A 15,519-nucleotide genomic window follows, 5' to 3' on the forward strand; every position below is an offset into this window, starting at 1 on the left:
GGGAAAAAGAAACATCTTTCTGATGTTGGCAAAGAGCCCAATTTATGGTACTAATCTGTAATATATCTATTTTGTATTATATCTACTATTATATCTTCCATGTTCAGAGATTCAAAATGGGCCCTGGTGTTTTAGGTCGAAGACACACACAGCGATTAATAGCAGCAACCTTTGCAGCGAATGATCCATGCAGCAAAAACTGCACGCAATTAGTCGCAGCAACTTATCCAGTAACCTATGGCGGGAAAGTCGACACAATTAGTTGCTGCAGCGCCTTTTTAAAATTGCCCCCTGTGTGTTTGCCCTTGAAGGTATTGTTCACCTTTTTAGCATGTTATAGAATTACCTACAGTATTCCTAGCAACTTTGCAATTGGTTTTTCGTTATTTATTTTTTATAGTAATTTGCTTATAGTAATTTCTCTTCTTTCCAGCTGTCAAATGGGGGTCACTGACTACAGCTGCCAAAACTATTGCTCTGTGAGGCTACAATATTATTATTATAATTGTTACTTTTTATTACTTATATGTCTATGCAGGCACTCTGCTATTCATATTCCCATTTCTTGTGAAACCACTGCCTGGTTGTTAGGATAAATAAGACCCAAGCAACCAGATAGCTACTAAAATACTAAACTACCAGTCCCAATTTCAACAGCTCAGCCCGCGGTCCCAGATTCTTATTAAAAAGTCCCTCATTTCCCTTTGATCTCCTGCACTGAATGCCAAAAAGATACATAGTTTCTCATTAGATTAGATTACTTAATTAGATAAGTAGGCTTTTGGCAGAGAGCCCAGAATACTTAATACCTGCATTTAGATACAGTTGTAACTAATAAGTCTCTTGGGGGAACTAAGACTTCTTAAAGGGCAATTTCACCCCCAAAACTGTAATAACACTTAGGACAAGACCCCAAACCCCCCAGAAATGTGTTCAAACTTTACATAACCTGCCATATTTTGTAAAAGGGGAGTGGTATTTACCGTATGTGATCACAAATATGGGCGTGGTCAAAAATTTCACACAGAATTTCTTTTTGCCCCTCTTCACATTTTTCAAATGTTGGGAGGTATGTTATATTTTATTATTGATGGAGTTAGAGAATATTTTGCAGTTGACCTGATATTGCTCTTACATTGGTGGCAGTTCACCTTTCCTTTTCTTGATCTTTATAGGTTGTGTTAACAAACATGACAGTCAGGGAAGTGTTTTAGCAGTTGGTACACATGAAGGTGAGTTTGGCAGAATGTGTTTAGCTGCTTTGTGCAGTCTGGCAACATCCAGCTATATGGGGTGCTGACACCCCTCCCAATCACTATTGTATGTTTCTCCTTACATGTATATTTATCATTGGGATCTGCAGATTTTGTATAGCTTAAAAAGGTTTCTGGCAAATGATCTATTCATGATTGTTTAACCTGATTGCTAATTCATATAGTCACTTCATCCTTTATACCTTTATAACACTTTTCTCTTTGCCTACAATATTCACAGTCCAGTCATGTACCTCATGGAAAGTTCAGCACTGCCAGTAACATCATTGCTCACTAAAAAGCAATCACTTAAAAAAGTTCTCCTATCAGCAAACAACATACACTAAGGGGCAGATTTACTAATGCACGAACGGACCGAAAGCGTCCGAACGCGTTTTTTCGTAATGATCGGTATTTTTGCGACTTTTTCGTATGTCCCGCAATTTTTTCGTCGCCGCTACGACTTTATCGTATATTTTCCGCGACTTTGTCGTCGCCGAAAAATCGGATTGGTTTTTCCGCCGTTTACAATTGCTCAATCCGAAAAAAACGCGACGACGACGCAAAAGTCGCGCAAAATATGATAAAGTCGTGACGGCAATGAAAAAATCGCGCAAAATACAAAAAAAACGCGATGGCGATGAAAAAGTTGCAAAATTTGCAAGTTTCCTACAGGCAGAATATTTCCTGCAACTGTTTAGTTAAACTAACTATAGCATATGGTGTGTAGAATTACTTGGGGTTACAAAAAAATAATTGTTTGCTTTCTATATTTTTAAACCACCACGAATAGGCCTTACCTAATCTGTAATTCCACACACACTCGCTTTTAAGAAGCCATCATCTTTGAACATACACAAACTCAAATAAGATAAAGCATTTACATAAAATGCATGGCAAATATATTTAGCCTTAAAATAAATGTAATGTAAACTAGATCCAATCAAGGTATAGTTTTTTATTTTTACAAGCTCATGGTTGATACCAAATCTATAACAGTAGCTCATTATTGCTGTTCCATTATTCATTGTGCACATGTGAAAAATAACTTTTAACCCACAATGTAATTCACCATCATCAAACCACACATATGACACATAATTCAGATGACAAATATGAGGGGGGGGGGGGGTGACAGAACCTTTTCCATTAAGAATTTCTTGTTTTTGACATATTCTTGTTGGTGCATTAATCTGTCTTGTGTTCACCTCTATTGCAGAAATTACTAATAGATACAGTGTGTACAGCAACGTGTATGCTTCTTTTATTGTCATGGAAACTATTCCTGCAGTTGCCTTCTCCACATAGGCTTGTAGAGCACAGTATGTCCCATTCATGAACCAAAGTGAGGAAGTATTTTAGCATTAGGCACAGATCAGGAGACCTTCTGACCCCAGCAGTAACGCATTTCTAACAGTGGTACCTCTTCAAGTTCCATTGTTACCAGCGACAGGGAACAGTATGTAGAAGACACATAGCCCTTATAGATCATCACTAGTGTCCTGCAACACTTGAGACATTTATTAGCTTCAATGGGTAACATCATATGCCGTTAAAAATGCTTCTAATGAGGCTGTGATATACACTGATATATAAATACGCACACTTATGTTGTTAACTGGACAAATATGGTACTGAGAAACAACTGAATTGGTTAACTCAAAAACCTATATGGCCCACTGAATCTTACATTTAATATTTTGTATTGGTAAAAGATTGTCACTGAGCAAGAATCCTTATTAAAGCAAGGTACAGAGTAATGTACTGCTTATACATGTAACATTTGTGCAGCAAAGCCAGATTTACTAGTGCATATTCTTCACTTGCAACAGCTCAAGCCTTCTTACTGCTTCTTAGTTCTGTGGCTTATTCTGTTGGAAAACGCATCTTCCCATGTATCCATTAGTTATTGGGTGGCCTGCCTTGCATTTCCAGGTCAGTGAACTGTGGCATGTTGTCTGTGCTCTCTGTATTAGGAGTAATGGGCGAGATGACATGTTTAATACGTAAAAGCATTGTGAACAGCAAAACAAGCAGCACAGCCAGGAGTCCCAGAAATAAGCCCACATACATGTACAAGGTGGAGTATTTATCCGCAGTGGTAGGCGTTGCCTCTGTTGTCACTGTAGGAAATTGTTGGACAAAGATAGTTCGGTTTCCTCGGTATTTAAAATAGGCTTCAGTCATTGCTTGAGTTAGAGTTGCTTCTTCTTTTTGTTTATTCCAGGTAATCTGTATATTGTAATGGTAGTTATAAATCTGTCTCCGTGTAAGCAAAACTAACTAAATTTATCTCATAGCCATTGAATTGTGGGTCCACTGAGCAGATTCCAGATGAAATGGAGCGATAGCCCAGCATGTACAATGCTGCTCTTCATATGCCCATACCCAGTGTAATGTAGTAACTTTCATTTTCCTCTTTTTATTATCAGAATTATAAAGTCACGGTTTGTAAATTGTTCATGCTCTTATGGAAGCAGAGCCTCTAGCATATAACTTACAAGATAAAATATGCAGAAGATGGACTGTTCACATCTATGATCTGGGCTCTGTTAGGTCTTTTCTTTCCAGCTTGTGCAGTACTGTCACACTTCTGTAACACAAATACCAAAACAGGAACCATTATATTAGTTGATAAAATTGTTTTGGGTAAATGTAAGTAAGCAAAAATATACAAACAGCAAGAAAAATACGATGTTCAATACAATAATTTGCAAAATATACAGTATGTTCTGACCACAAATTCTATACAACACCTCTTCAATATATATATTTTACTATATATTTACGTATATTAAAGATCTCAGACGTCTTCATGCCTTTGTAGGGTCAAGGAACTCCTCAGTGAGTTAATAATATCGCTATGTGTTACGATAATAATATGTATAATATGGGGAATAATGTACCCCTTAACTTCTAAATAATATGATTTCTTATCACCTTAATAAGACAGACAAAATGCCCTGTCCTGCAATTCCAAACAATTATCACCTCTTTGCCTTGTTTACAAATGCCCTATATATTGTTAACTGAGTGAGTAAAAAGAAAATGAGTATTGAAATTCCAAGTATTCTTCATTAGTGTTGCAGTGTAATGTCCTACCAAATGATTAGCTGTTCCTCTGACATGGATATTTGTAAAGAGCAATTACCTTTAGCAATTGAACAGAACCCCAGAGACTTTAGATGCTGTTGCATTGCTTTTACTGTAAATGCTTTGGTCTTTTAGGCTGGTGGCAAAAACATTTTAATAGTTTTTTTCTAAATTTTTTCTCAATTTTCATGTGAGCATGTCTTACGGAAACCCCCACATCCCCTTCTGCTTCTTGTTCCTTTGCCAATCTGCCATTGTGTAACGTTCCGTATCCTGCACTAACAACTGCTGCTCTTTATCTAAACCTGCCTTGTTTGATCTGTAGGTAGTTCATTAAAGGCATTTGTACCTTAACATGCTCCCCTCAACTGTGCCTGCCTGGTCTGTTCCAGTGAATCACCCAACATAGGTGAACCCTGGATCTACTACCACCTCAAAGGCGCCATGTTGAATTGTGGGGAAAATGCTGTGGGGAAATTGCTAACGAATCACCCTCCAAATTGTCAAGATTGTATTCAGCCACAACCAAAACCCTAACAAGAACTTAGTACAGCATCTGGAATACACTGTCCAAATTATGGCAATTATTCTATCACAAGAGACTCTAGACTCAAACTACAGAATACACATGTTGGTATATTGCCTATATTCAGGTAACAGTCCATTTCCCTTTCTATTTTTGTCATCCACTAACAAAAACAGAGTATCCCAATCACAGCAAAAATACCTGTGTACAGTATGCATGGTTAAAGTTGCACAATTTTAAGCTAGAAATAAAAGTCTGCAAGCTAGAGTCTTGGTAGGACAGCATAAGTCAACCTGCAAAGGGATCCATAGGGTTTATTTGTCTCTGCAAATGCAGTTGTGGTCCCTGCAATTTCCCCACAGTCAGTTGCACATAAAACCACTTGCATTAAAAGTACTTGTGTTAAAATGTGCTCCTTGCACTTCTAAATGTCACACTTGGTCTCGCTCAATCCTTACTGACTTTGGTTCTATATGGAGAGCCCCATACACAAGCAGATAAGCTGGCATTTGAGATGGCCAAGTCGTCAGCTTATATCTGCCCAGCCCATTATAAGCGGCCATGTAGGGACACTTTTACAGAAAGCTACAGGAACAGGATATCATATTGTAATCATATTGTAATCTGTAACATATTACAGAGTTTGGTAAGAAAAATGCAGGGCATAAATCTAGATCACACTTTTGGCAGTCAACCTTTATATAAGGGTTAATATTAAAGGAGATCTTTGGCTAATATATGAATACCATTTTTATATGCTAAAATCCAGCTGCAAAACAGATCTTCTCTTTTTGCATCATTTGAAATCCTGGCAGGGGAGAAGGGACTAAAACATTGATGTTACAAATTGTAACACATCTGACAGATAGCATGCAGGAACTACATAACCCACAATGCATTGCACTGATTTTGCTTTCTCTGTTGACATAACATGTGCAGGGAATTGTGGGATGTGGAGGATGAAGACTGAAGGCAGGCTGAGGACAGTTGACTACTGTTACATTTTATTTTGAGTCTTAAGTGGAGAACAGGGGGCCAGGCTGGTCCAAGCCATATTATTATATGAAAAATCATGAAAAGGCTGCATCATTTTTTAATTGATTTATATTGAAAAGTTGTTTCAAAAATTATGTTTACTGTTCAAAAAGATCAAGTTGTGTTTGGGTGGAGTTCCCCTTTTAATCCCAATGCTGTCTGGGCTCCTTGGCCATGATCAATTTACAAAATAATCAGATTTTTCTCTTTCTCTTTATATACTGATTTCTACAATTGGGAAAAAAAACACTCTATTGTAATGTGCCTATTTTAAAATGAGTTCTCATAACAATCAGTGAATTGGATGATGGGAACTCTAATGAGTCATCCTACCTAGCTTTCAATAGAATCATTTAGCGATTACAGTAACCCTTTATGGCTCCAACATTCCATTTCTACTGAACTGGGAAGGCTGATGCTGGGCAATGCACATTTCTTCTTTCTTGACTGATCCCCTTTACACTGTAATACCCCCCTTTCACATTTACTAGGGGTAAGAACCAATGGAGCAGTTCAGTCACCCTCGATAGATCTCTGCTATTGCGGGCGACTAACCACTCTGAAATGGCTTTCCACCAGCAAAAACAGGAGTTGCCAGTGGAAAGCCCTTCACATCGCTTTGTTTTCCAAAGTCGCGAGAAGTTGCCTGCAGGGGGAAACTTTGTGCTACTTCAGAATACCGAAGCGATTCAAAGGGCTTTCCACCGGTGACTCCTATTGTTGCTGGTGGAAAGACATTTCAGAGCAGTTAGTTGCCCAAGATAGCAGAGATCTATCTATCTGTACCGCTCTGTGGGTCCTACAAGTGTAATTGCTAGTGATGAGTGAAATATAAATACAATAATACAAGGTAGAAAATGACAGCAAAGCTCTGCTGACTAGGGGCATTTGCACTGGTACAATTTAGCGCATAGGTCAGTTGGCCCAGTGGCTTGCACTAATGTAATCCCCCACAAAAATCCCCCCAAAAGGCCACAGCAAGTCTGGGCTTAAACTATAACATGTATGATATTTTTATTTTTATTTTTTATTTACAAATTATTTTTTCTTAAAATCATTTCAGTATAACATTGCGTTGTGCTAGGAATTAACCCAATGAATTCTGAATTTGAATAAAAAATAGACATAAAGTGGGTTATGTAATAAAAGACACAAAATTAGCTACTTGTCTAGTCACCTATATCAAGCAATTCACTGTTAAGAGTCAGCAGAAAGCAGCAAATACTATAAAAAAAATGACGATCAATTGGAAAGTTACTTAGAATTGGCTATTCTATAACACACTAGAAGTTAACTAACCCTTTAAAGCTGACCTGTCACCCAGGCATAAAAAACTGTATAATAAAAGTCCTTTTCAAATTAAACATGAAACCCAAATTCATTTTTTTATTAACACATCCATACCCATTATAAAAGCATTTAAAAATCCTAGCTGTCAATCATATATTGCCTGCCCAACTCTATGCCTAAGGCATAGAGGCGGGGCAGACACTTACTTTCACTTTGAATTCAGAACTTCTTAGATGTTGCTGCTCTCCTCACATTCCCCCTACCTCCTCACCATCTAATTTTGTAACCATTGCACAGGCATGAGCATCAGGTCCCCCCATACTGGCACAGAAACAAGATTTTGGCAAGATACAAAACTTGCCTTAATAACAGTGTCCACAAAATGGCACCTGCTTATTTGATGTGATTGTGTCATTCCAGGACTGAAGGAAACAAGATTTACATTACTTATATAATGTAAGTGAAGTTTATTTTGCTTAACAAACACAATAGAAGAGAATTTCGAATTATTTCTCAAGGTGACAGGTCCTCTTTAAGGGAGCAAGAACATTTTTCTTTTTCTATTATTATTTAGTACAGTACAAATGTATAAAAATGCATTCTCAGTCTAGGGGACAAGCCATTAAGACTATTCCACTTGCAGTTTGATTATATGTAGTTTCCTATGTCGAGCATCTCCTGACAGGTGCATAATGACATGTATTTCAGACCTAGGAAACCAGGCGTTGCTTTCAAAATGAATTTACATTGACCCCTTTTTCCTAGAAGGACTGCAGGTCTTAAGGGAACTCAAACTGTCACATCTTAGGTATTGCGGGAATTCAATTTTATCCTATTCCTGCTTATGTTTGCCACTCACCTGTCAGTCCTTATTAACACTCACATTTAATGGCCCAATACAAATGGCATCACTCATTCTTTAGTAAGAGAGCTACCTGATTGTTAGGTTTTGGAAAGGCAGACTTTGATTAACTTAAAGTGCTGTATTCTCCTGCAGAAGTTTGCTTGCAGCGAGAGCAATACCAATGCTGGCATAGGTTTATGGTGTCTCATTTTACAGGCCATGGGAAAATGTAATTAACTGTCCTTGCTATGCTAAATTCATAATTCACTTTTTTGATTCAATAAATGGTTACACTCTTAAAACGTAAATCTGGATATTTCAGGCTATGCCCAGAGTAGCCCAGTTATGTCCAGACACACTGAGACCTGCTCACTTCTTGGTACGTCATACCCCTTTTAGGGTCCATAATTTGGGACCACAAAATACCTTCTTTATGAGGTGGAGTATATCTTTAGCCCTCCAAGTCATCCAACTGGCTTTCTCAATTCAGAAATGAGAAGCCAGTTGGATGACTGGCAAAACATCTTCAAGAAAAACACAGCAAGTCCAGTTGATTTGACGTATTACTACAGATATACCATGACCTAGATGAAGGAGAATCTTCACAAACAATAAGGGTTTTTGCTTTACTCTTACTTTCTAAATCAGTTTACATGATAACAATCTGTACAGTGAATCTAGTAAAGGTACAATAGGAAGTCTTACTGAGCTCTGCTATATGAATTATGCAAATAAAGGCAGTTCTAATGAGAACACGTGCTGTGCCTTAAGTTCTGCTCATGATAATTACAGAACATTACCGCTTGTCATGCACTCACTTGAGCCTGATGCCGCTCTTACGAGAGTAGATTTGTCTGCCTGCAGGAGATGAATACATTAAACCTATGGGCTTCCTCGGAGGGCTAAAGATATACTCCACCTCATAAAGAAGGTATTTTGTGGTCTGATGGGAAAACCACAGCAAGAAAAAAAAACACCTTCTATTAAATATTCAGGAAGAATACTAGCGCTAAAGCCATCCATGATATATTTTTTTTGTACTATATTGAATACAATGACAAGCAAGATATGAACTATCCATATAGGATGAAATCACATTAAAATATCATGAACATATAATATGGCAAAAGAAATTGTAATACTAAAGTATGTTTTATTACATATTGGGATCTGTTATCCAGAAAGCTTAATGTATGGTGATCCAAATTACAGAAAGATCCCTTATCTGGAAAAGCCCAGGTCCCTAACATTCTGGATAATAGATCCCATACCTTTATTAACATACATGTATCTAAAACCTAAGATTATGCTGGATCACTTTGTATTGAGTCCCTTATAAAGTATTGTTGTTATAGAATACTCTAACTTGCAGTTGTTTCAGAAAATTTTTTCCATTTTGTCCAGTATTCTTTAATGTTACTGAATCCTGTCCATAATATTAAATTGCCATTCTCACAAAAGGAGTAGAGTCTATTCCAGTTTCAAAAAATAGTTATTCAACCAAAGATGGGATCACACTGGGGGATCCAGTATAGTGTGATTGTATTGTTCAATTTAAATGATGATCTATGTGGATATGGATTGGCAATGGCTATTATCTTGGCTCAATAAACAGACTGATTATCTGCCAGATCATATATGCCTTCAAGATTTATTAAAAGGCAACTAAACATTTTCCCCTTTTACCATTGTATTTGTTGTATGAAATTTATAAAAGGCTTTCTTCCTCTAGTATTTATTAATGTGTTACGTCACATTTTTTTCTAGCTCCTCTGCACAGCCTTTCTTATCCCCTCCCAAGCCCCCCTGTAGTATGATAGCACCTTAACAGGAAGCCAACAGGGGGTATGTTCATGTAAATGAACGTAGGCTGATGGTAACGGGAATATACAATACTGAATACTATGTTGCTACTATCATCCTTTTCTGCGCTGTAAGCTTTAATTAGATCTTTCCTATTTGTTCCTCTAATGGTAAAGCACTACACAATGTGATTATTTTATATAAAGTATAAAAAAATACATAAACAGAAAATTAACTGAGGCCAAGGTTAATCAAGCACTGAGGCTTTTAAGCATTGGGATTGTTAAAGGACAAGTCAACCCAAAATATTTTGCCTAATAAAAGAAAACATAATTCTAAGCCACTTTGCGATATACATTCATTACACATTTGCAATTTTTTTTTACTTATTTGTAAATGTAATTGCTATTAGAAGCAGTGTTTGTCTGTCATTTTCTATTCTCCGCCCTGGTGGCTCTGGCATTTGAAACAAAGACCTGCCTTGCTGGAGGAGACTGCCCTTTGCAACATTGTTTAAAAAGTTACAACCAGGAGTTCAGCAAATGCTGCTTTCTATAGAGATTACATTTACAAATAAATACAACAAACATTTTTAATAAATTCATATTGGAAAGTTGCTTATAATCATGTTTTCTTTTATTAGGCAAATAATTTTATTTGGGGTTGACATGTCCTTTAAGGAAACACTTTGTAACAGGCCAAGGTATATAAAAAATACACATACTGTATGTATAATAATTCTGGTGCAAAGAAGTCATTACTCCATATCCTATAATTACAACATCCCATGGATCACTTGTTTTGGTTAAACACGCAGATAAACCACTTTGCATGTTTAAATGATAATAATAAATACTAAGGATTGTAAGAACAAGTATGGGCTGAAATGTTTGACCCTAAGAATGATGTGCATCTTTTGAATGCCAGATTGTTTCAGGTGCACCTACAGTTTTTGCACTTCTCTTACAATCCACCCACCATCAAAAGAATAGTACTCTGTTTGACACGTGTTCTAGCTCTGTACATTTCATGTAGACGCATCTAACCTCCCACATGTACATAGCACATCATATTAAGGTCTGATATCAAGGGGGGGCAAAAAGGTACTGCATTATCTTTAAAGTCTATATTTGAGAATAAGACAAACTCTAGTTTGTTACATTAAAAGCATGTTGTATGCTTCGTCTGAATTCTTTAGAGCTATCGTTACCCGGTAAAGTAGATCTGCCGCTGAAGGAGGTTTGCAAAGGCAGGAGTAGCCCATGCAGACTCGCTGTTGGTTTACTTGCTTCATGAAGCAGTGTTATTTCTGTTCCACAACCTGATTTAATATTCTTAACAAAAGACCTTTGAGGGTCACCAGGGTATTGTGAGTAAATCAGTGACTCTGAGCACGTTGCAGCTTGGATTCTGGGACTCTGAGTGTGATTAGAGGGCAGAGTCTTCAGAGAATAAAGAGGAATCTAATCAGAAGCTAATGGCGTTGTGTCTTACCCACTGAATTTACGTGAGGTTAGAACACCACAGCAGAACAACAAGGCAAAAAGATAGGATAGCCCTACAACAACTCAGGACAGACAGAAGCAGAGAAAGTAGAACGGCATTTCTGTAGCACTCTAAACATTTCAGGTTAAAGGAGAACTGAACTCTCAAAATCAATATGTAATATAAGCTAATTCTACATGGCTGATTATTAAAATCTGATGCTAAATGCACTGATTTTTGAGCTGCCATGTATTATGAACCTGAATTAATTACTATTATTAGCCTTATATTGTGATATGTATATTCAATAGAGTATATTGTGAGTCAGCCCCTAAGCTCAGGTAAGTGACAGCAGCACAGAGCATGTGCAGTAAATCAGCAGAAAAGAAGATGGGGGGCTACTGGGGGCAATTTGGAGGCACAGATCTTCCCTGCTAAAGGGCTGTGGTTGCCTTGGGTTGGTACAGAAGCTCAAAACATAGGGGCAGATTTACTAAAACTCAATAATTTCTCATTTTTTTTTTATTTTCAAATTCGACTTAACTCGTTTTCTCGAATGTCTAATATTTACAAGAAAATGTTGCAAGGAAAAGTACCTGTGAGAAAAGTCATAAAAATTCGACTTTTTCTAATTGTCACCGCATGAATCCCAAATTTTGCAAAGACAATTTGAAAAAGTTGTGATTTTCGAACAAAATCCAGCGAACTTCAAGGAAAGGGAAGGGACCTTTGCAGCTGACGTCTACATTAACTCGGCAAGTTTAATCTGGAGAATTGTTGAATTCAGATTTTCAGCATTAAAGCACATAGTAAATCTTGGAAAAGTTGCAGCATTTTTTTCTCAGCGATTTTTAAAAAAAAATTCAAATTGAGTTCTCATTTAACTATGTAGCTTCAGTCTGGGAATCATTTCAGCGACCCTATACCTTGAAACAAGTCAATTTAATGGAATTGTTCCCTTTGATGCACTTATAACATTATAACAATTATTATAATATTCCATTCAGATAATAGCCTAGTTAGTTGCTACAGATTCACAAATCCTTCAGTTCCCTTAAGAAAGATCTGATGTATTATATGACTGTAGATGGTTGGGATTTACCAATAGGTCAGATTAATCAGTAACTGGGTAGTTTTTTGACCCAAACACTGCTGCATATCAAGGAGTTTTGGTTGATTCATGGCCAGACTGGCTATGTTTTGCTTTCATGCATACCTAGCTTTGCCATTTTTAAAAGTTGTTGTATGTATATTTGTTGAAGAGCTTCTGTATATCCTAAAATGATTGTAGCAAGTGCCAGACTGCAGAATAATGTTGCCAGCAGTAGATAGAGTACTCACAAAGGTGTCTGTACTTAGCTATTCCAACACCCTTTCTAATTTAAGGCCCATAGCATACAAACATCTTTGATAGCCAAGGTCATCTTATGGATAACCACTGTGATCAAACCATCTGTATAACTCCAGCAGCTGCTTCACACTGACTTAAATGGGATAAAGACTGCCTTTGATAGAGCGCTGTCAGGTAGGTATTGTTCATGAACTTTGTTAGAGTTCCTATGCGACATGTTTCAGACACCATGAGAAGTGGCTGTCAATGTCAATTACAAACTCCATGAGCCTAACAGCTCAGGCTGTGCTTTATTTGATCACTTGCCTCATAATATTGCATGTAATATGTGCTCGGGATAGCTTACTTTTTCAAAGCACTTACAGATCCCTGAGGGCTAAGCTACGTGACTGTTCTGCCACATGCAAGTATATTATATTTGTGATGAATATAGCACCTGTGCCAGGCCTAGTAAAGCCATTCAGGCTGCATCCATCTCCGTCTGCTAAGGGTTTACCCTGCCCCACCATCCCATAAAGACTCATTTAGCAATAAGACCATATAATAAAGGGTAATAAGGTCTGTGTTGAAATTCTCATTTATAATTTAATGGTGCAAGGCTAATTCTAAAAACATGTGCACCCTGACGTGCTTTTGATTGTTTGCACCTTGCGTCTATTATACCTGTAACTGAGGCTCAAGGTGAAGTTGAAGAGAACTTTTGCAACTGTGGATGCAATATGAACACAAATGACTGCACATGTACATGCATTATAATGTATCTTGTATCAAGTGGCAGACACAGCCTCTGTGGTCACTTGAATATTGAATGTAATCATCTAATTGGTTGCTATGGGCAACCAGATGTCGAGAAAACTTCACACCGGTTACTACATATGCCTGTTGATTAAGAAAGACATTCGTCTTCATTTCGCCATTTTAAAGACAAATGCTCTATTTGAATACCACAGTTACTCTGAATTATTGCTTAAATGAACACATATCATGAAAATAAAAATTAATTTGTGCTTGTGAGCAATGTTTAGAAAAATAGTGCAGGACTACAATGACTGGTGAATTATATTATAATGCAACCGTAACAGAATTTTAATAAGGCACAAGATAACATTATATTTCCCATTTAACATCATTATCTAAAAATTACACCCTTATTCTCTGGTACCTCAGTTAATGTGGCACGATCTGTCTGATTTGGTTTTGAAGGGACCACACACATCACGTGTTTGCAGCATAGACTGCCTTTTCCTGCTGTGCCAATGTGCGTAATACTCTGGGCCCTTCTCACCAGTGGACTCTTCACCCATCATTAAAGGAACAGTAACACCAAAAAATGAAAGTGTATAAAAATAATTAATATATTATGTACTATTGGCCTGCACTGGTAAAAGTTGTGTGTTTGCTTCTTAAACACTACTACAGTTTATATAAATACCCTGCTGTGTAGCCATGGGGGCAGCCATTTAAATTGAAAAAAGGAGAAAAGGCACAGGTTACTAAGCAGATAACAGATAAGTAGCAGATTCCCATTGTATTCTACACAGTTATCTGTTATCTTCTTATGTAACCTGTGCCTTTTCTCCTTTTTTCAATTTAAATGGCTGCCCCCATGGCTACACAACAGCTATTTCTATTAACTACAGTAGTCTTTCTGAAGCAAACACACAACTTTTACCAGTGCAGGGCAACAGTACATTATATTTTAATTATTTCAAAACATTTTTATTTTTTAGTGTTACTGTTCCTTTAAGTACAAAAGCCATCTGCATGTCGGTCAAACAATGAAGCAATAAACCCCCTGGATCAAGGTTAACTAAATGTATGACTAAATGTTACATCGCTATTTCGTAAAAATGACATGGAGAAAGCTCCTAAAAAGTCCTAGGATGAATCATATAGACTGTCCAAAGTACTACTCTGACAGCCTAGAATAAGCTATAAATGCTGACACCAACTCAGCTAATGGTAATGATATCTAATGGGGGTGCAGGGTCACCAGGTCTCTTACTTTTTACTTTATCTAAATTGCTTTTGTTCCAATTTGCATTGGAACAAAATTATTATTGTTATTACACACAAATCATATGCAAGGCGACAGGAATCATATCCTTTACGCTTCATTTCTTTCTTTTAAAACATTTTATTGAAGCTTTACAATAAACATATAGGATGAATAATGACAAATTATTTAAATATAGGTTGTACAACAATAGTCACATTCAACAGTTTGAAGAAAATAGAATACTTACAAAGAAACAAAATAAGTAATTAAAATAGAGAAAAACAAAAACAAATTAACTAGCTTTGCCCAGTGGATAAACTATAAAAAGAAAAGGAAAGAAAAGTTTCCTAGAGAGCAAAATCAAGGATAATTTTGCTTATATGTTTGTGAATTATTGAAATAAATCTATATATGCAGCATTTTATAAATCTGATCCTTATTACTTATATCTACAGCATTAAAGAAAAATGACCATGTATTTTTAAAAGGAATCCTGGATTTAGGTTCACTTGTTTTTGCTTTGATGGCCTCTTGCCAGCTAAGCTGATTAAGATAAGAAATAATTTCTGTTATAGGAGGGGTTTCCTCTTTTAACCAATAATAAAATAATGCTTTTTTAGAGGCAGCCATAAACAAAAATAATAATTTATCAATTTTTTGTACTAAGGAGACTGGTAAAATGCATGATAACACCTCCTCTTTTTTAATGTGTAATAGAGCGAAACTAGGAGATAACTTTATATTTAAATTCAACCTGTGGTTCAAGAATCTTTCCACCATGTTCCAGAAGTTACCAATCTTCGGACAAGACCATAGGTAGTGGAACAAAATTACGCTTCA

At 36.8% G+C, this 15,519-nt stretch overlaps 1 protein-coding gene across 4 annotated transcripts in view; it reads right to left on the reverse strand.

The window, feature by feature from the left end:
- Window positions 1-2,191: 2,191 nt before the first annotated feature.
- Window positions 2,192-15,519, reverse strand: part of sertm2 (serine rich and transmembrane domain containing 2) — a 62,900-nt gene continuing 49,572 nt past the window's right edge. For all 4 annotated transcript variants that reach the window (XM_031891351.1, XM_031891350.1, XM_031891348.1 and 1 more), the window contains one exon: window positions 2,192-3,846. In XM_031891351.1, coding sequence (XP_031747211.1) covers window positions 3,156-3,440 — 285 coding nt within the window. In that variant the 5' untranslated portion in view covers window positions 3,441-3,846 and the 3' untranslated portion in view covers window positions 2,192-3,155. The remainder of the gene's footprint in view (window positions 3,847-15,519) is intronic.

This window comes from Xenopus tropicalis, chromosome 8, assembly GCF_000004195.4.
Source record: "Xenopus tropicalis strain Nigerian chromosome 8, UCB_Xtro_10.0, whole genome shotgun sequence".
NCBI lineage: Eukaryota > Metazoa > Chordata > Amphibia > Anura > Pipidae > Xenopus > Xenopus tropicalis.